The 24,938-nt window shown below is 49.8% G+C and overlaps 1 protein-coding gene across 6 annotated transcripts in view; it reads left to right on the top strand.

Annotated features, from left to right (window-relative positions):
- The window catches only part of PAX2 (paired box 2), a 115,495-nt gene that overhangs the window by 78,986 nt on the left and 11,571 nt on the right, over positions 1-24,938 (top strand). For all 6 annotated transcript variants that reach the window (XM_043518890.1, XM_043518891.1, XM_043518889.1 and 3 more), the window contains exons 6-7: positions 2,691-2,866; positions 4,612-4,738. In XM_043518890.1, the coding sequence (XP_043374825.1) occupies positions 2,691-2,866; positions 4,612-4,738 (303 nt within the window). The remainder of the gene's footprint in view (positions 1-2,690; positions 2,867-4,611; positions 4,739-24,938) is intronic.

Genomic DNA, 24,938 nt, shown 5'->3' on the forward strand with positions numbered 1-24,938 from the left:
TTTGAGCTAGAGCATTCCCTGTGTCTCTTTCTCTTTATAACTTTCCTTATGTCCCTGGTACAAACCCATTTCCCATCTAGTCCCTCCTCCTCTCTCTTCCTTTGGCCCTTCCTCCCTCCCCCCATTCTCGTCCTTTGCCCCGTCTCTCAGGGACTGTGCAGGCCCTGTCTTATCACCAGGTCTTGAGTTTACCAACAAAAATAATAAATAAATAAATAAATAAATAGGTCAGTGAGCAGAGCAGCAATAACCCCTAAAAACAGTACTATCAGTGGGACATGATTGATCAATTGAATTCCATAGCGGCTGAAAAATGTGGGATTAAGTAGTGTATTATACGCACAATGAGTTGAGGCATGATGTTCATTTCAAGTTCATTTCGCCAGCCCTCTGCCACCAGATCAGGCAATCAATAGAGGCAGCAGATATCATATATCACCTCTCTCCGTGCTGGGGAGAGAGCACCATAATCTCTCGCAAATTTAGAGTGACAGATTTGTCAAGATCTGAAGGGCCCCTGAATAAATGAAGGAAAAGAGACTCCTGCAGCAACTTAAGAAAGCTCCTACACACACAAGCCTGGCCAGTGCCCGTGCACATACACACAGAGACATTGGAGATACACAAGTGCAGAACCATAGCAGATACAGAGATGTACATGTATAAATTGCAAAAAGCACATGCACACAAAAGCATGTAAACTACCAAGCAGAGAAACAGAGAGGGTGAAATCTGGCCCCACAGAAGTCAGTGGGAGCTTTGCCACCTAGATACACCATGGATATGCAGACATACTGGCATGCAAACACACAAATAACTGAAATAACAGGTACACATATTGATGCAAGCCCTCAGAGGCCTAGAATCACACATTTGTACTAGTACACACAGCACCGAGGTGGAGAGACACACACAGTGACATATGAGGTACCACACTCGTGCAGACATGCCCACTGACTCAGACACACCCAAAGAGATACACATCCTTCTCTCCAGAGAGATGGGGGTCTCTAGAGATGCAGACAGGTTGAGGCACACACATACATCAACACACACATGCTCCTCTTTCTCAGTGTGGATCCTGATTTTCCAAAGAGCTCTGCACTGGCTTTCCTTGGGATCTGAACTGGAAGCCTGCATTTTCAAAAGAGCCTAACTGCTGCTTCGGCACCTGGAGAGATGATTTTCAAGCCAATTGAAAGCCACTGAGACTTGTGCTCCTTAATGCCTGAGATACTTTTGAACATCACCCCCTGACATAACAGCCAGTTCACCCAAAGCTCACCACACCCAGTACGCCTAGCTCTTCAACAGTCAAGCCCTGCGCACTGAAATCCTTGCTTTGCCTGGATAAAGACTTCAGGACATGGCCCCAGGGAATAAGATCAGAGAGAGGGAAAAAGGGCTTAGTGCCAGGAAGTGCTGCCCCCCTCCAAGGCCGAGGAGGGAGAGCAAGAAGGGGCTGTTGCAGGGGAAGGCTGCCAGCTGGGACAAATCAATATGTAATATTTTCTATGGTCGTGCAAGTGGCACTGTACTAGGTTACTGTATATAATGTACTATTGATTATATCATGTCATATAATCACCTATAAAGGGATATATCTTACAGCTAGGAGGGAGCAGGCTGGGCTATTCCTCTGGGCCACTGCAGTCTGGTCTCAGGTAGGGGTAGGAACTATGTCGTGGAGGCAATCGCTCCAGGGCGGGAGGGTCAGACAAGTGACAGCAGGGCTCTGGGGGGCAAGGTGCTAATTGGGTCACTGTCCCTGCCAAAAGCAGGCCACCATGACACGCAGCAGGGGGAGGCCAAAGTGGGTGCTTGCACCCTGCACCATGTCGTGAGGGATGAGTTTCACTCGGGAGCCTCACAGATTGGGCGACTCAGAGAGAGCCTGGCATCTGGGGAGATGGCACAATCCCTGGAATGGGGGTGTAACAGAGAGGCCTGCCAGAGAGGAGGTTAACAAACAGAGCTGAACACTAATGGGGGGAAGGAGAAGTGAAAGAGGGAGATCCTGACCTCAGGCAGGACAGGGGTTAGAACATAGACAGACTAGCCTCTAGCGGAAAGGGGCTTAGAACGCAGACGGACTTGCCTCTGGCGGGAAGGGGGGTTAGAACGCGGACGGAGTCTCTTTGGATGGAACAGGCTGTTATAATACAGACACATCTTGCCACATCTTTTGATGCCGCACCACAGCACTCCCTAAATTCCAGATGTTTTTGGCATGCTGTGATTTGGCTACATGTCTCCATTCCTCAGGCCCATCGTTTTGGCATGAGTTGCATCTCCGGTGGTCCCTAGCAATGCTAATATCTGTGCTTTGCTCCCATTTTACGCTCCGCAATGGAGATTTGGTGATTTTTAACACTGGAAATCAGCGGAACTGAAACTCATCTCCGAGCTGAGTGCCATTCTCCATGGCCCCAGGCATGCTGGGCGGGGGCACAGTAATGTTCCCCATGGAAGCCAGAGGTGAGGGCAGGGCACAGGAGCTCATCCCCAAGGCCTCTCAGCCTTCCATTCCCACAGGTGCAGCTCCCTTGGAGTTGGGGGGCGGGGGGAGTGCTTCTTTCCTAGCCCGTTTGGGCCTTGCACTGCATCATGTGTTGATCTGAGCCAACAAATACCTCTCCTGAGGGACTGGGTGGAGCTAACTCCCTGTTCTCTCTGTCTGTGTCCCACAGATGTGTCTGAGGGCTCGGTTCCCAACGGAGACTCCCAGAGCAGCGTGGACAGTTTGCGGAAGCACCTTCGTGCCGACACTTTCACCCAGCAACAGCTGGAAGCTTTAGATCGAGTCTTTGAACGTCCTTCTTACCCTGATGTCTTTCAAACATCGGAGCACATCAAATCTGAGCAGGTGGGGGCTTTGCCTGGCAACATGGGTACAAATGGGTTCTAATCAGGCACACGGGGGACATGGCAGGGAGTGAGCTCCTTCCTCTCCCATGCACCATTGACACCCACACCAGCTGCATGTATGCCTATCTTGGCACTTATGTATATGTACACATACCACTTCATGGACAAACGCATGCACATGCATCCCTTTCTGCATGGACACACATGTACGGCCCTCTCCACATGGACACGTACATGCACCCCTCTGCATATCCACATGCACACGTCATTGTATGGAAACATGTGCAACTTCAGAATGTACCAGTAACCAGGGAGCTACGAGCTTGTTCCAAAACCCATGGGCTTCTCTCTCACAGCCCAACTCCGCTCTGTGCTTCAGCAGTGTCTGCCCCACACTCCGCCTTTTATCCCAAAAGCTGTTTGTCTTAATAAAATGAAAATCAAAAGTCTTTTTAAACCGCCCCAAGCCATAAACCAACAAAGGAAGGGAAGGAGAAGCTGGCTGTGGCTCCCTTCATCCCCGAGTCCCTGGCTTTATTACAATGAATAACCTTTATTTACTTTCATTAGACTATTAAACACCGACACCGTCATTTTTCCCCCTGAAACTCTGAGCAGGGCCCATAAAGCAAATCCAAAGCCTAATTGAGTTCATTTTAATTTCTCTCCGATCACAGTGAATTACTCTGGTGATAAATCAGGGGGCAGGCTCACCCCCAGTAGAAGGCCTAATTTGCAGCTAATTACAAAACTGATTTCTACAGGAAGATCAATACGAGAAGGAATTGGAAATGACTAGGCAATCGTGGCCGGATGGGGACAGGAGGGGGCAGGGATGGGGCAACTTACAGGCAGCATATGGGTAGATAGGTGGGTTGGGGAAGTGGATGGAAAAAAACAGAGCAGAAAGAGCAGAAAATCAGTTTTAATTTAACGTAATATTAATCAGAGCAACTTTTCTTGTGTTTTTGTAGTCCCTCTGGTTTCTCTGGCTCCGCGTCTGGTCTGGAGGCTGCCACAATCAAAAGGCAATTACCAGAGCCTTTCGGACAGGACACCCTTTCAGATTCAGTGGCTCTTCCCCTCCTAGCCTTCTGTTAGCCATGTGGCTCTCCCCCCTCCCCAATTTCATACCCCGATGCACAAAGTGACAGAGGTGGGGGATGAGGTTTCTTTGTTTCTCAAGAGCCAGGAAAGAGGTGGGCGGAATCTCCGAGCAAACTGAGCTCAGATACAATGGCCACCGGCCTACAAGGCCCTATTTGCAGCAGAAATGCCCCGACATCCCTGTCATTTCACTCTAACATCCTGCCCCAACCATGGGGACGTATGTGTTAGCCATAACCCTAACTCTCCTTCGCCAGAGAGACTGCCACATCCCTTCTTGCTCCCCCTTGAGCTTCTACCCACAAACTTTCCCCCTCGCCCACAGGTCTGAAAGCTTGGCCACACCAGAGGGAATGGGCCACATTCTGTGCTCAGCCACAGCAGAATAACTCCCATTGTTGGTCCCTCTTCATCGCTGCTACCCAGATGGGGAAGGAGCCACTGCTCACAGCAGAAGTGAGGGTCTCGTCCACAGCTCCCTGCCCCCAGCCACCTTTTTCTTTCATCTGCTCCGTTTCCTCCTTCTTTCCCATCTGTGCAGCGTTTGGCATCGCTCCTCTTCCTCCCCCCATCTGTATGCTGATCCCTTCCTCTCGGTGTATCAATAGCGAGCTGTCTCTCTCCTCTCTTCCCCAGGGTAATGAGTACTCCCTCCCAGCTCTGACCCCTGGTCTTGATGAAGTCAAGTCAAGTCTATCTGCCTCTGCTAACCCAGACCTGGGGACCAACGTGTCAGGACCCCAGACGTACCCCGTGGTGACCGGTAAGCTGCCTGCCCAAATGGCACTCCTAAGACTTTCGTTTATTCCCTAGTCATCACCATTAGCTTCTGCTTTTTCTCCCGATGCAAGATGCAGCTCTGTGGCTAACACCGGAATAGACAGAGAGAGCAAGGGGGCCTGAGGAATATAAGAGGTAAAGACAAGGTTAAAATTCACAGCACTGGCAGCCAGGGGTACATACAGGTGTGCCCAGGTGTGACTCAGGGACAGGTCGGCCCAGCTGTGAACTGGGATAGGATAGACAGACAGAGAAGAGAACCTGTGTTGCTGTGTCCTAGATTTCTCCTTCATGTTTGGAACAACAGACTCATTGCTCACACCTGGACTTCTCAGGGAGCACTAGCTGTTTAGGTTTGTATTTGGCCCTAATGTTTGGAAGGGATACTTGCAAGCTAGGACTCTCCTTTGTAAGAGAGGGCTGCTAAACTATCCTGGCTAAGCTCCCCCACCCCTCAGCACATGTGCCTCCTACAGCATCTGTCAAAATAGCTCAGCTCCCAGCTTCCCCTCTCCCTTATAGCAGGCACATTAAAATCAGGTGTTAGTGGGAAGCCAGAGGGAGGAAATGAAACCAAATGCGAGACAGCTGGAGGACCATGGAACAAAGGAGCAACAGACAATTTCTGAGCCAGCAGGCTCTTTCATTGTTGCATCCTCATGCCATGGATGGCTCAGAAGATGCTAATGCTGGGGGTGGCACCCTTGGGCCGGAGTTAGACTGTCTAGTTTCATAGCAATGTAAGATGAGGAACGGCTAAGGGATGGCTTGATTAGTCTATAGGTATCTACATGGGGAACAAGTACTCAATTAAGGGCTCTTCAGTCTAACAGAGAGAGATCTAACAACATCCAATGGCTGGAAGATGAAGCTAGACAAACTCAGGCTAGCAATAAAGCGTAAATGTTTGATAGTGAGGGTAACTAATCATAGGAATGATATGTTGGATTCCCCATCGCTGGCCATTTTTAAGTCTTGATGGGATGTTTTTCTAACAGATCTGCTCTAGGTATTATTTTTGGGGCAGTTCTCTGGCCTGTGCTATACAGGAGATCCCAATGGCCCAGGTATCTATGAATAGAACAAGCCAGGCACTCAGGTCCTATCAGCAAGAGAAATAGCTGACTCATAGCCACAGAACTGGCCTCAAATCATCCAACAGGAAAAGGAGCTGGCCCCAACTTCTCCTGGAGGCCTGTAGCCTGGGTGCAGCTGCTTGCAGATAGCCCTGGGGAAGCCTACCATGGGGGAAAGGCTACGTGCTAGAGAAAACTCCAGTAGGTGAAGCATTTGAGGCTCTAAGAGAAAGGGGCAGCTCCCCAGGAGACAGGAAAACTGAGAATGGTGGAAGATGCGGAAGTATCTCATGACTGAGTGAGGAATAGGGGAGGTACAGGGAGATGCAATGACCTCAAGCACAATGGCACTAAGGACTGGTGGTAATGACAAAGGAAGCAAGATGGAGCTGAGCCATCTTCCTCATTAGGGAAGCAGCTGGCTGGGATCTCAGGCTGGGCCCAGACACTCTTGCTGATCCTTCAGAGGAAATGCACCAGCGAGCCATGGGACATACCCTGTCTTTAAGGGCCATGGCATTGCTCTCCAGTCTTCAGAGGCAGCTGAGCCAGTGGGTGGATGGCTCTAGTACCCCAAATCTCCAAGGTTACATTTGCCTAGGTGATTTGTTTGGGGAGCAGTCCCCTGAAATGGAAAATGCTCTGTGGCCAGTCAGGGGACAGTTCCGGGGGGACCATATGCCCTCACTCATCCTTTGTAGGAGACTCCCACATTTCCTTGCAACAGTCTTGCCTAGTAGCCCACAGGGTCAGTGTGGCTGGTGGCCGAATTGGGTATGGCTCCTAGGCAGCCAGCAATGCTGACTCCAGCATCTCTCAGCTTCTCCCAGAGTAGTCACTGACCACAGGGTTTTGCAGGATGCCATGTTAGGATCTGGAGACCTCTGACTGCCAGGTGGGATCCAGCAGCATAAGTGAGAGTCACCCACAGATACCTGGGCTATTTGGCCAGAGGCCTGAAAAGGGTTACTGAGCACTGGGGCAAGGTCAGGGGCTCGGTTTGAGGGAGCCAAGCGATGTGAGTCCTGAGACTTCCTGGGGAATAGGTTTTGGTTTGGCTGATATCAGAGCCTGACCTGGGGTATGTATGAGGCTGACCCAGCCCAGCACTACAGAGCTACTTAGACAGATGGAATTTGTGGGACAACTGTGCCTCTCCTCCTTCCTACTCAGATATATATGGCTGGAGATGCACCTCTGGGCACAGACCAGCTGAGGGGGCCGGACACACCTCTAAAAAAGGGTGCTTCCCTGACAAAGAGCACAGAATCTGGGGGACCTGACCTCGCTCACCTATGGGGCAGTGCCAGAAGAATAGGACACCCTTATCTCTCTCACACAGGCACCTCTCTGACCCAGGGAGCAGGATCAGACACAGCACATCCCCTCTTCTTCCTTCCACTGGCCTGTGATGGGGGAGGGGAACAAAGATTCACGGCTGTTAAGGCCAGAAGGAACCATCAGATGATCTAGCCTGACCTCCTGCATAGCACAGGCCAGAGAACGTCATCCAATGTGGGACTTGAGCAGAATCCCAGTAGGCCTGAGACTCTGTGCACATTTTGGATCTGACCCTCAGGAATGGGTTGGAGGGGCTATAAAAGGGGCCCTGAGCTGCTGCAGAAACTGAGCTCAGTGCCTCCCCCAGCCATCCACCCACCCTGCACCGTGGAACACTCCCAGCTCAGCTTGGGAACATCCCCGCCTGATCCATCTGGATCTGAGAGTGAGAAAAAGTTCATTTCAGGCCCAGCTTGACATTCCCAGGTGGCAACTTAGCACTAACATCTCAATCTGTATGCGACATTTCAATCAGGCACAGAGTAACAAAAGCAGAACCATTAACGTTGGGAGCTGTTTGCCAGCGGTAATGACGGGGAAACTCAGATACTGGAAATGAAAAGAGGATAAAACCCAACCCAAGAGGCACGGGGAGGGGCAGAGAACAAGGGGTGGAGGATTATTCCTCCGCACTTAGGCCGGAATCCAACATTTGGATTAATGGCGCCATTACCCGAGAAAGGGCTGCAGATAATGCTCATTCTTAAAATGTTTTTCCTGGCAATTAAACGGCTGCAGTTATTGATCTTCATTGATTTGATGTCCCCCCTGATTTGCATAAGCCATTAAAGATGAATGGTTCACAATGTGTTTGTTATGGGGACAGGCAGAGTTTTCTGGAGGAGCTGTCAAGGTGAGGAGCAGCGCCTCACTTCCTGATCATCCATTGGCCAGGAGCTATGGGGGGGGCAGGACCATGAGGGGTACTCTGTGGCAAAGCAGGTTCCCCTTCAGCAAAGGGACACTGGATGTGCCTGCCTGAAGTTCAGGGCTTTGGCTGCTCAGGGTGCTCGGAGGAGGCAGTGTGGCATAGTGGATGCAGCACTGGCCTGGGACTTAGGAAAACTGGGTTCTGTTCCTGGCTGTTTCTAACTTGGACTGAAATTCTGGCCCTGCTGCAGTTTTGCAATTGACTTCAGTGGAGCCAGAATTTCACTCTTGGTGTGTAACATTGGGCAAGTCATGTGAGGTTTCAGTGTCTCATTTTCCCAGTGTGTTGCATGGGGATGACCATCACAACTGAGTGCTAGGATGAGGGCCAAGTCTTATGAGGCTGGGAGATGAGATAAAGGGGCTTCGGGGTCACCCATACCTAAGGGACCCTTTTCTTCTGTACTGCTGGGGGTCTCTGTGATTCCCAGCAGCGCGCCATCTCAGCTTGTGGAAAGGGCGATGCCTCTGAACACTGGACATGATACACTCTGAGACTGTAGAGTGCTGCCTATTGTCCAAGTTCTGGCCAGTTTAGGAGGGGGCTGGATGGAGGGAGTGGCTCTCCAGGGGCTCCAGCCAGCTCGAGCCAGAAGGAAGGGCTCTCTCTGAAGTCTCCAGAAAGAATAATATGGTGAGTGGCTTTACTTTGGCAAGGGTTGATGGTGTCTTTTCTGTCTGTGAAATCGGATTGGGAGGTGTGTAAATTAAATATTGCAGCCCGTAACCCCAGAGGGATTGCAGAGCATGGCTTGTGTTCCTCTGGTGTCCCATGCAAGGGCAGGTTCACCAGTAGGCTCCTTGATCCACAGAGTGCTCTAGGGAAATACTGAGAGCAAAGGGAAGTGTGTGGTGCTGAAAGTCAGGGCCACTGGTCACCGACACTGCATGATGTTACTGGAAGCAAAGAAGACAGGGAACTCCCCACCATGAAGGGAAGAATCTGCCAAGAGCACTAGCAGCATATCACAGTGCATATTCCAAGAGCAGCTGCAGTGGTGTGGTTACAAAAGGCAGAACCTTGCTTAGCACGGCCAACACTGAGGACTAGCCTCCAAACAGTGAATCTGGAACACCTTTGATGATCTGTTTGCCCCGCCACCTCCTGAAGAGAGACCACCTGATGTCATTGGTTCACAGTGGAGTGGGCGGACCACCCTTACGCTTTCTCTGGAACATCGGCTGGCCGTTTCCTTCCCAAGCTAATACCGTGCAGTTGTGTAGTGTGCTGCTGCTGTCCCCCAGGTGCCAGAGGATGGCCTCAGAACCGCTAGCAGCCCCATTTCCTTCAGCTCATCTTCTGCATGCGTAGGGGGATAGGGCAGGCTCCTTCATGCCAGCAAGCTTAGTGCTTGGGAGATGAAACTTCGGGCAAATCCCAGATCCTTGGGAACCGAACAGCTTTCTCAGAAACCAAGGCCAAGCTTAGGGGCCTCAAGTTAGGCAGCTGCAGCCATATCTGAGAACCTGAAAGAGCGAGACCTGATTTTTAGAGGTGTTTTACACTGAAGTCAGTAGGAGCTGCAGGTGCTCAGCACCTCTGAAAATTGGGCCCCTTACCTAACTAGGAAGTGAGGTGACTAATGTTGAGCCACCCACATGTGCCAATTTTTTTAGATTTCAAGGCCAGAAGGGACATTTTTGATCATTTAGTCTGACCTCCTGCATAACATAGGACAGAGAATGTTTCCTAGTGATCCCTGCACCCAGCCATATCTTGTGACTGAGCTAGAGCATTTATTTTAGCAAGAGCTCCCATCTTGATTTAAAGACTTCAAGTGATGGAGAATCCATCACGTCCCTTGGTGATTTTGGCCCTCCTATGTGTTTTGATAGTCCCCATAGACGTGAGTGGGAAAGGTATGTAGTACTGGGAAAGCAAAAAGCAACACTAATGTGAAAATATATACTTAATTTTTGTATTCCTCCTTTACATCCACCATATGGAGGAAAGTCTCCCCTTTTGGAATATGCACCTGAGAACAGAAGAGAATATTGAGATGGAATTCTCAAGTGGCTTTCAGTAATAGCTTGGTATCAGGATGGAGGTCCTTCAATTCAATCAAGGAGGGTTAACCAACAGGATAGCCATCAGGAGGTGTGAGAAGTCCAATATTGAGTAAAATAAAACCTAGTGAACACTCACAATTGACTTGCAAGCTTATTTGAGAACATTCTATTTCACAGGCGGCTGTATCTGGAGACGGCCCTTTGAGAAAAGTTTGTCTGTAGGCAAGGAAAAGAAAAATTTTCCCTCAGTTCGCTCCTAGAAAGGTGCAGTATCGGCTAAATGAACCTTAACTGCAGCCACCTGCAGTCCAGACTAAGCTATGATACAATCAAAGGGGCAAACAGGTACTTTAAAACACGTTGTGATCAACTGAAATGGAAAAGGACCTCCATTTGTCTTCTGACGTGGAGGATTCTGAGATACTGCAGTGATCTGGTTAGCGGGATGGACAGGAGCAGGATAGGCTTCACATCATGGCTCTCAGCAGCAAAGCCACCAAGTGCCGGGGGACTGGCTCTCGTCAAAAACCCTTCCCTCTCCCTGAGAAAGAAGGCCTGACCTTAGAGGAACAAATAGCATCCAGAGTGTCAAGGACTGAGAACTAACCCATGATGTGCCCAAGCAGAGGCTACCAGAAATGTGCAAGTGCCCTAAAATCTCACCTTCCTCAAGACCTTGTGCATCAGAGGAAAGGAAAAGAGGATATCCTCATGGAGAAAGGATGGAATGAGTGTAATAGAGAACCTGATCCTGTTCCTTTCTGGAGCAAAACTACATGCATTTGAACTAGTTCCTGGAAGCACAGCAATGTGCTTGTGATGGTCCACATTTAAGAAAATAGAATTCACCACCTGTTGAAATAGTGATCTCCTCTATAGCAAACACCTTCAGCTGCTGTCTTTGCCACTCAAGCAAGCTGCAGTGAAACAGTTTAACAGTGAGCTCCAGTTAGAAAAGTCTCTCCAATGGCACGGTAAGAGCCCCAGTGCTTTGGTGGACTGAACAAAGAACTTGAGACAATACTGTAGCCAGGGAATAAAATGAGGCAGAACACTCCCCCTCCTCTCCCTGGCTTGAGATAGAAGCAACCTCCCCTGCTCCTTGCTTGGGTTGGTGAGAATTCCCCTCTTGCTCCAATCTACTGTAACCACTGACTCTAGGGAACAATTCTGCTCAGGGATTGAGATCCTCTGCAGTTAACTGCTGGGAGTTAGGAATTTGCTTCATAGATGGCAAAAGCTAGAGAAAGACAGACCTTTGAGCTTTTACAGGTCACTCTCTTGGCTGGAACTTCTTACGCCAAATGCTCAGTCCTGCATAACCAGTGCCTCTACTGAATGGCAGTCACCAAGAGGCAAAGGACAAATACACCTGGTGCTGCTGCAAGCCCTGAGAAGATCATTTGTTACTAGGATTGATTATGCTCCTCCAGCAGAATGGACATACTTTCTGTTAGAAGGACAGACTGCAGCATGGAAATATGTCAAATTAGGTCAAGTGCAAAGAGCCAGTGCAGATTAAGAGGAAAGGGAAAACTGCATTGAGGATGAATATCCGCAACTGTATCCTTCCAAGATACCTGTTTAGATTTTGGAGAGCCTAGATGTAGCGTAAGCTCCTTCTCTAACTGGGATCAGATGATAGCAATAGATCTCACGGCACGTCTGCAGACAAGAAGTGACTTTCCAGCACCAGGAGAGATGTTATCTCCTAATCTTATCAGAAGAGGTGGGAAAGCAAAAGGCATCACTCCGCTTAATGACTTCCAGGACCAAATGGCCCAAGGTGATGGTTGGCCAGACAGCTTAGCAATAGCAGGGAGAGAACAGGAATCAGAGGAGGTAGTTCCAAGCTTTCAGGGGAGGTTCATTGAGAATAACTGTGAAGGCACAGAGGAGGGAATAGACAAGGATTTTGAAGAGGAAGGACTTAATGAATCTCAGGCTTGAATGGGCGTGAAAGGCAGATGGGCATGATAAGCTGGATATGGCTGGACCTGCAAGAAATGATGCCACCTTTAAATTAATGTTTAAGTTAGTTTGGTGCTAGAGATAGTAGTGAATTGACATTCCTAGATCTTTTTGGCCTCAGTGCAGGTACGACCTTGCAATTGTGCCTCAACCCTGAACACAAGGGGCCACCTCTAGGGAAGAAGATTATGTAGTCCCCATGCCCCCTCAGTCCTAGGCTTTTCTTAAGAGGCTGCCAATGAGTGCCTCCTGTGATGGCGATTTCTGTGACATGGACCCACCAATCTATTTTACATCAGAGTCAGTCAACAGCTATCATTAAATGGCAGTGACTTTTCAGCTCCACCAACCTGGGCTATATTCAGGCAGGCCATCTGCCAGTAGAGTGGGAGCTGCCCCTGCATGGTTTCAGAGAGCTGGATAGTGTGTGGAAGGCTCTGGCCTTCTCTCATCAGTGTAGAATTGGGGAGGGACTCTCCAGGAAAATTCATTGTGCCTCAGTATCAATAGAAGAATATCTCTACAGAGGAAAGACTGCACATGCCTAGGATGGCCCTGGGGTATACTGGAAACTGACATGTCTCCTGCTCTGATAGTATTTCTGAGCATACTTTGAAGGCACCTTCATTTAGTTGGCCACATTTAAGCCCCAGTGCAGCAAAGCACTTAAACACGTGCCTCACTTTAAGCATGTAAATATTCTCATGTGAATGCAACCTCCCAATGAACTAGGAGTCAACAAATGAGGCTGCACTGAATTAATGCGTTTGCCAAATTTACCAGGCACATCATTCGTTGTCCAGGTTTTAACAGTTGTATCTGCAGATAAATGTTCCTAGAGCCATGTAGACTTGACTTCAATGGGGCTACACAGTTGATTAACGTTAAGCATGTTCCGACAGAATGCATGCATCCACTCAACTACTGAGCTACTGTCGACCTCAAAAATGTAGATTTTGTAAAATACAGTTTTAAAAAGGAAGGTGCAAGGGCATTACAAAACCTGATATAAACATCAATAAAATCACAACAGCTTTGACTTTCAAGAAAAAACAGGTCTGGGGTTGTTCCTTTGCATATGTATTTCAGCAATTCCCTGCAGTGCTGAGAACTCAAAGGACAGCATTGGGCTAAGGCTTGGAAAATGGTGAATGAATCGGAGCAGAAACAGAAACTAGCTCTGCATGTTCTGCTGTCCACCCAGAGTGCAGTGCAAACAGAAAGCAAGAGCAGTGGCCCTGAAAAGCAGATTAGAGTCTTCGCATCCTTTCCATTGTTATAACCAAGGATGTTATAACACAGGGAAAGGGGGAGAGAGTTTTAAATACAGTATGATTTTTAGCTGGAGCATGATTTTCATAACATTCTTGCAAAAGGAAGGTCAAGGAATGAGGAGTGGAAATAGCCACAGTGCAAGATACAGTATGTCACACCTGCAGGACTCGTAAGACCTCTGGAGCCAGATCCTGACTATGGAAATTGGCACAGCTCTGTTGACTTTGGTGGAATTTCACCAATTTACAGCAACTCAGGATCTGGCCCTGCCAGTTTGCCCTGGACAATCTGTTCTAAGTGAGGGGGAGTTGCCATGGGGAAGAAGGCTGGTTCAATGGTTAGGGCATTAGCATAGGACTTGTGAGAGCTGGGTTCAAGATCCTGCACTGCTACAGACTTCCTGTGTGACCTTGGGTGAGTTAATTAGCCTCTCTGTGCCTCAATTCTGTGATATGGACCCACCAATCTATTTTACATCAGAGTCAGTCAAGAGCTATCATAATAGCTGATAATGGTGCACCCTACCTCACAGGGGCAGTGTGAGGATAAATGCACTAAAGATCAGAAAGTGCTCAGATACAATAGGAATGGGGGCCAGATAAGGATGTTAGATAGACCAGGGAAATGCTGAGGGACTTACAAAATATTGGTAAGACAGTGTATGACATTGCATTAAGAGGGTGTGCCTAGTGACCCCTTGAGTGGGGACATGCCATTTCCTTCCTTGTTTTGTGTAAAGAAAAGAAACCCCGAATGCAGCTAGTTTGTCCTCCAGGAAATCAGCACTGAAAAACAAGCAGCTTATCCCTCCTGCAAACCAACCCGCTTCTCCCACTCCCCCATCAGCCGCAGAGAGGGCAATAAATGCCGAGATGAGTCTCTGAAGGAACGCAAAGTTGTGAATCTTCCGCTCACTGTCTGGCCAAAATCGTGGGGGGAATTTAGGCCAGAGGTCACCAATTCCGCCTGCCCGCCAGGATAACAGAGGAGAGTGTTAGGAGGGAAGGAAAACAGCCATAACTCAGCCAGTGCAGGAGGGAGAGAAGCGCTGAAAGTGGGGAAGATATTTAGTCCTCTGCTGTTCTGTCACAGATGAGTGTCCTAGTAGCTACACCCCCCACACCCTGGCCCCACAAAACTTTCCCCAATATGACTCTGGGCAGCATCAGGACACTGAGTGCCCTTTACAATGTGTAGGGAGCCTAGGATGAGGCTCTCCACTTCTTGGGAGTGGTCACAAGCTGTTCCATTTCTGATTCAATTGCTGGTCGATTTCCATAGTAATAAGACATTGACAGATACCGCTGGGGTTCCCTAATGCAATCTTATCGAGGGACACCCCTCCCAATGAGAAAGAGACAAGCCAGTATGTTGCAGCACTACGGCTCGTTGGACTGATGCCACTGCCAGGATGTGTGTGCATGGGGGGAGATGTGGGGAGAGGTCTGCCTTCCTTTACCTGAAATACCACAGGATTAAAGAGCTACAGTGAAAATCAATGGAAAGGGCCAACGATCCAGACTGAATCTGAAACTGAAATTTGGGATGGGTTAAAATGAAAAATGGGTGTCTCTTCTAGGTGCTTAGGTGTGTGTGTGTGAGAGAGAGAGAGATTCTTAGGAGGATGGGTTCGATTGATCAATCTTGTCTACATGGCAAGTGTAGCCATGTAGACAAGACTGTGTAGCTGTACTTCACTACCTGGGTAGCTCTACCAGTGGTAGAAATGGGGAAAGCTATGTTGCAGACAAACATAGGTGCTTTTACTCAGGACAGGGTTAGATAACATGGTGGTAGATGTGTGTATGTGTTGTCCACCAGTGGAGTTGTATTGCAAGTGAGTTACAACTATGCAGTTTCCTAGTGTGGAGTGACAGACAGATGCTCATCTTTGGCCCTCTGATGATTCACTCTTTGCCCACCAGAGGAAAGTCTTTGGTATATCTGCATCCCTGTTGCCCATGCCGTGTTGCTCTCCACCCCTATATCCCTCTCCATTGATTACGAGGTGCTGCCTTTGAAAGGTGTGAGGAATTTTTCTTCCTAAGCCCTGGTGTGTGCAAGTGGGGTCTGGGATCATCTCCACTGCAAGTCTGGCAGGGGCTTTAACCACCTCATAACACTGGGACAAATAGCTTCTGGTCCCTTAACCCTGCCAAGCTTTGCAAGGCAAGGCCTGGTGCTGTTGTTCCCATTGCAAGGGCTTTAGTCAGCCTTTCAAACTGAAATCCTCTCTGTGGTGGCTGGGCAGAGAGGAAATCCAGGGGCTGGATCAGATTGGCCTAATGCTGCAGCAGCTTAAGCAGTCTGTTTTACCAGAGATTATGGTTTCACTTACACAGAGCACCTGAAAAATGTTGCGGTTTAGAAGGGATTAGAGCCGAAAATTCAATGCTTTAAAAGAGAAATAAAGCAGAGGAGGGACTGGAAAAACTCCATGTGCCTGGGGGCTGTGCAAACAGGATTAACCTCTGCCCATACCGCCCCTCACTCCTGCCCACCCACGATTCCCTCCACCAGCCCTGCTCTCTGACCCCCTCTCCTTCTGGGTGCCAGCCATGCCTGCTGTGCTACGCTGGGATATACAGACCTGCAAATGCCTGATGCTAATCTGTCCTGGGTTGGTTATTGAACCCCAGTTTGGAAGGGCAGCTTCTCCCCAGTTATGTGGGAGATGCTCAGCTTCTACACTGCTGGGTTGCCATGCAAATCTCCAGGCTACAAAGGTAGTGAGTGATCACGCTAGACCACAGTGCACTTGGTACAGGTACCTGGGCACTGATTCACCACATTTGTCATTTTGCACTGAAATGTGCCATATACGTGTGTCCTCACTGCAGACAGACTTATTGCAAAGAGGTCCCAGTGCTCAGGGTTCCTTGTTGTCCATAAAGGTTCCAGAGCCCTGGAGGAGACCATACATAGAAAATTTGCCTTTTTGACTACCAGCATTTGAGACAGATGTGCTGGAGGCAGATATGTTGGGGATCGTATGGTGCACTCACAGTAAGCAGCACTCAGAGATAGAAACTCTCCCCTCTCTCACCACCTAGACAGGCATTATAACCTAGCATCAATTCGGGCACCTGAAGTTGATAAGGCCCGGCCAAGTGATGAGAGAGTCTGAAAGACTTTGCCATCTATCACATGCCTAACTCTGTACAAATCAAGGTCACCCAAGCTGACTCACCTTTATGCCCCTGGCAATACCTACCATGATGGCAGAGTGATGCCATTCATTGACATGAGGGTAGATGGTTTGCCATATCAAACTTGGATTGGGCCTGATCCCACCATACAGTCTTCTCTTCCAGATTTTCTGACACTTGCCTCATTCTTGAGGGCACAAACGACCGTGGGTGCTAGGCTATAGCCACATTTTAGATCTTTGAGCTGGGTGAGTCCCTGACATAGACACCTAGGTTGGGGGCCCAGGGTATCTGTCTGGTAGCCTATCTCCCTGAGAACTAGGTTCTACCTGGGTCTTCACTGAGTACTCTGAGGGCCAGTTTGACCTGGCCCATTTCTGCCACATCTGGGTTTCCCATTCATAAGTTTCTCAATGGAGATGTACCATACTCCTCCACCAAGGAACCCTAGCTTGGGTCTGAGATGACACAGCAGTGACTTCTCCTAGGGAAAAGGGTTTTGGCACCACATTGCCATGCACCCTGACCCCACAGAGGACAGAGGAGCAGGAAGAACAGTCCAGTAGCTTCAGAGTATCCTTCTTCCATCCCTGCCCCCTGCACTGCTTCCCCCCACACCCTATCCTGTCCTGATTGCCTCTTCTTGCATCCCACTCCCCACACCCTCCTATGCGTCCCTCTCCTCCCCACCCTGCTTCACTGCTCCCTACCATCTCAGCAGAGGCATCACTGGGATCAGAACCTGGGCCCTTGCATATATTCCCTTCTGTTATCTCAACTCCAGCTCCTTGGATCTACCCCCAACCTTTGTCATTTTTTAAATTAATCTCCCTGTTGTTTTTTTAATCACTCCATTTTCATCCACACATTTTGTTCTCCCTGTACTCTGTCTGTCTGTCTCTGTCCATCCCTTGCCCTACTACAGAAAACCTCTTCACTCCCCTCGGGATAAAGCAAGAGCCTCAAGGAGCTTCCCTCACCCCTTTCACCCTCATCACACTGGCCAGCTGTGGGCAGGCTGACTTCCAGTCCTTCCTCATGACCTTCCACCATGGCACCCCTTCTGGGCAGTCCAGCAGCCAGCCTCGGACGGCAGGGAACAGGGATTATTCATGCATAAAGGGGATGCTGCTGGCGAGCGGCTCAGTCCCATCTGAGGAGGAGATTAACTGCACACTCCTGAAATGTCAGTTAAAAAAGTGAACAGGAGCTAACAGAGCAAGCCCCAAAGCCAGTGCTATCCTCAGAGCTGTATCTAAGGCATGAGTTCTCTATGTATGGGTTCTCTACGTGGGTGGAGGGGGGGGGTCACAAAGAGGTTTCCTGGTTGCATGTAGTTAAGTGGGAGAAGGGGTCACAACTAGATGGGAGTGGGAGCTGAGGTGGGGCTCAAATATGGAAAAGGTTGAGAACCACTGGGACTGGGGAATCCTGGGATGAACTAAAGAGGCTGTAGTGCTGTTCTGCATTGCTCTGGTGCATGCATCTCCAGGCTGCTGTGAACAGTCCTAGCCCCCAGCTAAGGAAAGAGATCAAGAACCTGGAGCTAATACAAGAATGGTACAAAGGCTGAAAGATAAGAGGTGTGGTGGGGAGAGAGCGGAGGTGATAAAGTTATGTTGTCTTCAGAAGGGCCAGCCTTAGAGCTAACAATAGAAATGAAGAAAGAGGCTTCTTCACAGTGGAAGAAGCTGCTAAGACAAGGAGCAGAAGCCTGTGGTCAAAGAAGGAAAAATCTGAGTTAGATACTAGGAAAACTTTTTACTAGCCAGGGCAGTTGGACAATGGAACAGACTCCTGTGGGAGGCAACTGAGGGACCAACACCGCAGAGATTCAAAGACAGGTTAGATGAGCAGGTAGGTTATTTTACCTCTGCTGGAATCCTGTGTCCGGTTCTGATGCCCACAATTAAAAAAGGATGTTGACAAATTGAAGAGGGTTCAGAGGTGGGTTTCATCACAAGAATGATGAAAGGTTTAGAAAATCTGACTTATAGTGATAGATGCAAAGGGCTCAATCTATTTAGCTTAACAAAGAGGAGGTTTAAGGGGTGACTTGATCTTAGTCTAGATGTACTGACATGGGGAAAAAATATTTGATAATGGGCTCTCCAGTCTAGTAGAGAAAGATCTAAGACCATCCAATGGCAGTGGAAGTTGAAGCTAGACAAATTCAGACCAGAAATAAGGTGTAAAATTGTAACAGTGAAGGTAGTTAGCCATTGGAACATCTTACCAAAAGTTGTGGTGGAATCCTCCTCACTGGAAATGTTTAAATCAGGATGGGATGTTTTTCTGAATGATCTGCTCCAGTTCAAACAAGAATTATTTGGGGGGAGCTCTCTCACCTGTGCTATACAGAAGGTCAGACTAGATTATCACAATGGTCCCTTCTGGCCTTGGAGTCTATCAAATAGTAGGAACTCCATCCTGCAAAAGTGTGTGGTGACTCAGACTGGATGACCCAAGGTGGCAGTTCTGACTCTACCATCTAGGGAATGTGTTTCATGTTCTTTCAGTGCATTAAGCTTTTCAGCTCAGGGCCCATGACTACTTTACATTTGGAAAGTGCCCAGTGCAAACAGTGCCACCTCTACCTTCTACTTCCTATGTTGTTGTTATTCCCTCTAATGCACAGGTGGGCAAAGTACGGCCCGTGGGCCACATGTGGCCCATGGGCCCGTCCTGCCCAGCCCTTGAGCTCCTTGCCAGGGAGGCTAGCCTCTGGCCCCTCCCCTGCTGTCCCCCTCCCCTGCAGCCATGCTGGCAGTGTGGCTGGCTCCGGCCGGGCAGCGGGGCTGCGAGTTCCTGCTGCTCTGAGCTGCATGGTAAGGGGGTGGGGAGCGCAGGGGTAGGATAAGGGGCAGGAGGTCCCAGGGGACAGTCAAGGGGACAGGGCACAGGAGGGGTTGGATGGGGGTGGGGTCCCGGGGGAAGGTTAGGGGGCGGGGGTGTGGATAGGGGTCAGGGCAAACACAGGACAGGGAGCAGGGGCGGTTGGATAGGGGGTGGGGTCCCAGGGGAGCAGTTAGGGGCAAGGGGTCCTGGGAGGGGGTGGTCAGAGGACAAGGAGTGGGGGAGTTGGATGGGTCGGGGGTTCTGAGGGGGGCAGATAGGGGGTGGGGGCCAGGCTGTTTGGGGACGCACAGCCTTCCCTACCGAGCCCTCCATACAGTTTCACACCCCGATGTGGCCCTCGGGCCACCCCTGCTCTAATGTCTCCCTTTTCCTCAAGGTTTGCATTGTTAAAATCTCTATTCCTCATTTTCTGGCTCTTTTGAGGACCTCCCAGTAGGAAACCAGAGAGCAAAACAGTATTGTGAGCTTTCTTGGTCCAAGCTTTAAAGCAGCCTCGTGGTGCTTCTGAGTTCTGTGTCTCTCCAAGCCCAAGCTATCTCCATTAATGCTCTTCTAGTTGCACATTGAACAAGCAGCCTCTGGAGCAGAGCACAGTGAAATGTTTCAGGAGACGCAGGTTCCTTCAGTATCTCTCTGCCTTCAGGCCAGGGAACTGTAGATGGGAGAAAGCTCAAGGTTCCGCTCTCTAGCTCAGAGCCACAGTTGAGTCGAGGGCTCCGTTTTGATCACTTTGGAGGTTCCTGGGTTGCGGGAATGGCCTGGCAATGGAGGCTTGTCAGAAATCGGACTTTGTCATTGACCTGTGAGCTCAGGTGGGTGATGAGCAGTGTTCCCTCTATTTTTTTACATTCATATGCAGAATGAATTTTGTTCGGTGAACCAATCTGGAGGTGATGTGTGGTGGGGGTGGGACTGAGGGGTCTGGAATGTGGGAGGGGGCTCAGGGTTGGGGCAGAAGATTGGGGTGTGTGGGGGTGAGGGCTCTGGCTGGGGGTGCAGGCTCTGGGGTGGGGCTGGGGATGAGGGGATTGGGGTGCATGAGGGGGCTCAGGGTTGGACAGAGAGTTGGGATGTGTGGGGGGTGCGGGCTCTGTGGTGGGGCTGGGAGTGAGGGGTTCAGGGCTGGGGAAGAGGTTTAGGGTGTGGGAGAGGGTACGGGCTCAGGCTGGGGGTGCGGGCTCTGTGGTGAGGCCAGGGATGAGAGGTTTGGGATGCAGGCTGCCCCGAGGCTGTGGCAGTGAGAGCGGACCCCCCCCAGCCTTCTCTCACCACAGCAGCTTGGGGCCAGGTAAGAGGTGCCTCTCCCCAGCCATGGCAGCTCCGGCAGGCCTGGGCTGGGCCAGACCAGGAGAGGGGCTCCTCTCCCCAGCAGGTCCAGTGGGCCTGGGCTGGGCTGGGCTGGGAGAGAGAAGGGGCTCCTCTCCCTGGCAGCTCCGGCGGGGCTGGGCTGGGCTGGGCTGGGCTGGGCTGGGCTGGGCCAGGCAATGGGCTCCCGCAGCTCTGATGGCACTGGGCTGGGCTGGACCGGGCTGGGTCGGCAGACGGGCTTCTCTCCCCAGCAGCTCCAGCGGTGCTGGGTTGCGCTGGGCTGGGCGGGGCCGGTGGACAGGCTCCTGCCCCGGCAGCTCCTGCGGGCTTGGGCTGGGTCAAGCCCGGGGAGGGGCTTCTCTCCTCGGCAGCTCTGGTGAGCCTGGGCTGGGCTGGGCTGGGCTGGGGGAGGGGTGCCTCTCCCTGCCTGCATGGCGGCCACGCAGCTTACAGGGAACTTAGGTGCTGAGCCTGTTTGCGCACTGACACTGAAAGAAGTTTGTGTGCAGGTCATGCTCAGGGTTCCACTGCAGAACCCTTATTCCCCTTGCTGTTCTCTTTATTTGAATAGTCCCATTGATGTCAGTGAGTGTTCACCACCCTGAAAAAAGGTTCCGCAATGTGGCCATTGATGTTTTTTGAGAGGCAACCAAAACACCATCTAAAGAACTAGGCAGCTTTATCCCCTGTGACCCCAGAGTGTCACAGGTTCTACTAATCTACGACCAAGTGAAATCGCAGCAAAGTAAAGCAGGGCCCCCATGTGATGTCAGCAGAGAAACCCATGGAGAAATGCTGATGTGTAATCTGGTCTGATTCCACCACAGCCAAGATGGTAGGACAGTCTGCATCACCACACTGACCCAGATGGAGGAGAGCTGTCACCTTCTTTTTCCAGGTTGGCACTGTTGAAGGAGCCTTAGGGAATTAGGTGTCCAACTCCCACTGGATTTTCCACATCTGGGTGTGAATGTAGGGTGGGGGCTGTGCCTACATCTGGGTATGAATGCGTGGGTGGGGAAGCCTATACTTGGATATGAACCTGAAGGCGGTATACCTAGATCTGAATGTGCCTAGATCTGGGTGTGAATCTGAAGGGAGTGTACCTAGATCTGAGTGTGCATAGATCTGATGTGATTTGTGTGCATGTGCCTGCGTGCCCACATCTGAGTAGGAATGTCAGTGTGTATGTCCTTCATCTGCCACGGCAGCATTTCAGTACAGGGATGTCAAGCCTAGAATTCTCCACCATTTTTCAGTGACATTTTTCCCCACTTGACACCTTCTATAATGTGCCAGGCTGCTCAGCCTGGGAAGCCCAGTGAGTCCGAAGCCTGGACGTTCCAGTGTACACACAATTCTCCCCCGAGGGAGAGGATGAAAAAAAGAACAACCCACATATGACAGATGTTAGTTATGTTGCTTAATTGTAAAATCATAGAATATCAGGGTTGGAAGGGACCTCAGGAGGTCATCTAGTCCAACCCCCTGCTCAAAGCGGGACCAATCCCCAACTAAATCATCCCAGCCAGGGCTTTGTCAAGCCTGACCTTAAAAACTTCAAAGGAAGGAGATTCTGCCACCTCCCTAGGTAATGCATTCCAGCGTTTTACCACCCTCCTAGTGAAAAAGTTTTTCCTAATATCCAACCTAAACCTCCCCCACTGCAACTTGACACCATTACTCTTTGTTCTGTCATCTGCTACCACTGAGAACAGTCTAGATCCATCCTCTTTGGAACCCCCTTTCAGGTAGTTGAAAGCAGCTATCAAATCCACCCTCATTCTTCTCTTCCGCAGACTAAACAATCCCAGTTCCCTCAGCCTTTCCTCATAAGTCATGTGTTCCAGTCCCCTGATCATTTTTGTTGCCCTCCGCTGGACGTTTTCCAATTTTTCCACATCCTTCTTGTAGTTTAGGGCCCAAAATTGGACACAGTACTCCAGATGAGGCCTCACCAATGTCAAATAGAGGGGAAAGATCACGTCCCTCGATCTGCTGGCAATGCCCCTACTTATACATCCCAAAATGACATTGGCCTTCTTGGCAACAACGGCATACTGTTGACTCATATCCAGCGTCTCGTCCACTGTAACCCCAAGGTCCTTTTCTGCAGAACTGCTGCCTAGCCATTCGGTCCCTAGTCTGTAGCGGTGCGTGGGATTCTTCCGTCCTAAGTGCAGGACTCTGCACTTGTCCTTGTTGAACCTCATCAGATTTCTTTTGGCCAAATCCTCTAATTTGTTTAGGTCCCTCTGTATCCTCTCCCTACCCTCCAGCGTATCTACCTCTCCTCCCAGTTTAGTGTCATCTGCAAACTTGCTGAGGGTGCAATCCACACCATCCTCCAGATCATTTATGAAGATATTGAACAAAACCGGCCCGAGGACCGACCCTTGGGGCACTCCACTTGATACCGGCTGCCAACTAGACATGGAGCCATTGATCACTACCCGTTGAGCCCAACAATCTAGCCAACTTTCTATCTACCTTATAGTCCATTCATCCAGCCCATACTTCTTTAACTTGCTGGCAAGAATACTGTGGGAGACCATGTCTAAAGCTTTGCTAAAGTCAAGGAACAACACATCCACTGCTTTCCCCTCATCCACAGAGCCAGTTATCTCGTCATAATGCATAACTGGAAATCACTAGGATACCACCGTGATGAGGGTGGGATAAGAACCTATAGAATAGAAGAGAATAGAATGGCATGATGGACAGAATGCAGCAGAACCAACACACCAATTCCCACAATCAAGGGTGAGGCGAGATGGCAATGGGTGAGGACTCTCTCAAGGGACAGACCAAGGCTTGCATTTCTTCTTATTTTAACCAGTCTGGTTCACCAATCACTAATCAAAACCCAAAAGCTGTGACACTGATTCTACCCACCACACCCTAGAGAGAACCACCCTCTGCTGGGAAGTAGGGTTCATTTACTCTGAGTGCCAGGTGTAAGGCTGGTTCCAGGACCCAGTCCACAGATTTCATTTGTCCCATAAACTGAGCTGAAACAGTGGGCCTGGTTTTCCTTACATTTACTTACACCAGTGCTACTATGTTGACTTCCAGGGGGTTACTGGTCCTGATTTACATTGGCACAGATGAAGAAGAATTGGGACCCAGGTCTCCAAACAGAACAGAGAATGGATTTAACAAGGCAGCAGCCAATGGCACAAACTCCATGGCAAGCTACAGCTCAGCATAGGAATCTAGAGGGCTGGTGTGGGCTGAGGGCTCAGTAGGTAGCATAGGAGGTTGAGCTGGGAAGATCCCAGCAGCTGTGGGGAAAGGATTGTCTTAATTTATTTAGAGGGATTTTTATTTTCGTTTTGGCTTGAAATTCCCAGCAGCTTCTGAGATGATTTTAGTTCATTTAAATGCAATGAGCACTCACAGCAAAATGCCCTTCTCGCTGGCCTGCTTTCAGGCGAACCCAATGAGGACATGCCTCTGGCAGCAAGCAAGGACCCTACAGCTGCACTTACTCAGTGGTGAAAAATAAACCTCTATGATCTACTGGCCTATGCCCCTCTCCTCCTGCACCCATCCCCTGGTGGGGAAGGTGACCTGACTCTGGAGCTTGCAAAAGAACCAGTGAAAACTTGTATCTGTGACAGAAGTAAAGAGGGAATCAAATTAAAACCTCAGGTCCTATTTTTTATTTGTATGACAGCAGCACCTAGAGGGGCCCCATTGTGCTTGGTATTGTGCATGTGTGGGAAGAGATGGTCCCTGCCCCAAAGAGCTTACAGCCTAGACGGACAAATAGTGGGAGGGGAAACAGAGACACAGAGAAGTGAAGTGACTTGCCCAAGGATGCACAGTGGCAGAGCTAGGAATGGAAGACAGGTCTCCTGATAGCTCTAGGCACTGGACCATGCCACCTATCTCTGCCTGCACCACATGCAGGAGCTCAGCTACTCCAGTGATGAATGAGGTAGAACTTCCTGTGCAGCTTAGATTTGCTTTGATTAGGTGAAATAGATCCAAGCTGCCCAAGAGCTTCAGTGTGTACTGTGGGATGAAATGAATAACTCTGAGCCTTGAAGAGGCTCCTTTTCAGTGCCCTCTTTGCAGCTTGGACTCAAAAGCATCAAGATCTCCAAAACAAAATTTTCCAATGAAAAGGAAAGTCAGAGGTCCCAGGCAGAGTGGTTTGCCCAAGAGGCTCCTGACCACTTGGTGTGGACAAAGGAGCCACCAGTTCTGTGCTGAAGGATCTCAGTTCAAGTCACTGCTCATCCTCTGTCCCCACTTC

This window comes from Dermochelys coriacea, chromosome 7, assembly GCF_009764565.3.
Source record: "Dermochelys coriacea isolate rDerCor1 chromosome 7, rDerCor1.pri.v4, whole genome shotgun sequence".
Classification (NCBI taxonomy): domain Eukaryota; kingdom Metazoa; phylum Chordata; order Testudines; family Dermochelyidae; genus Dermochelys; species Dermochelys coriacea.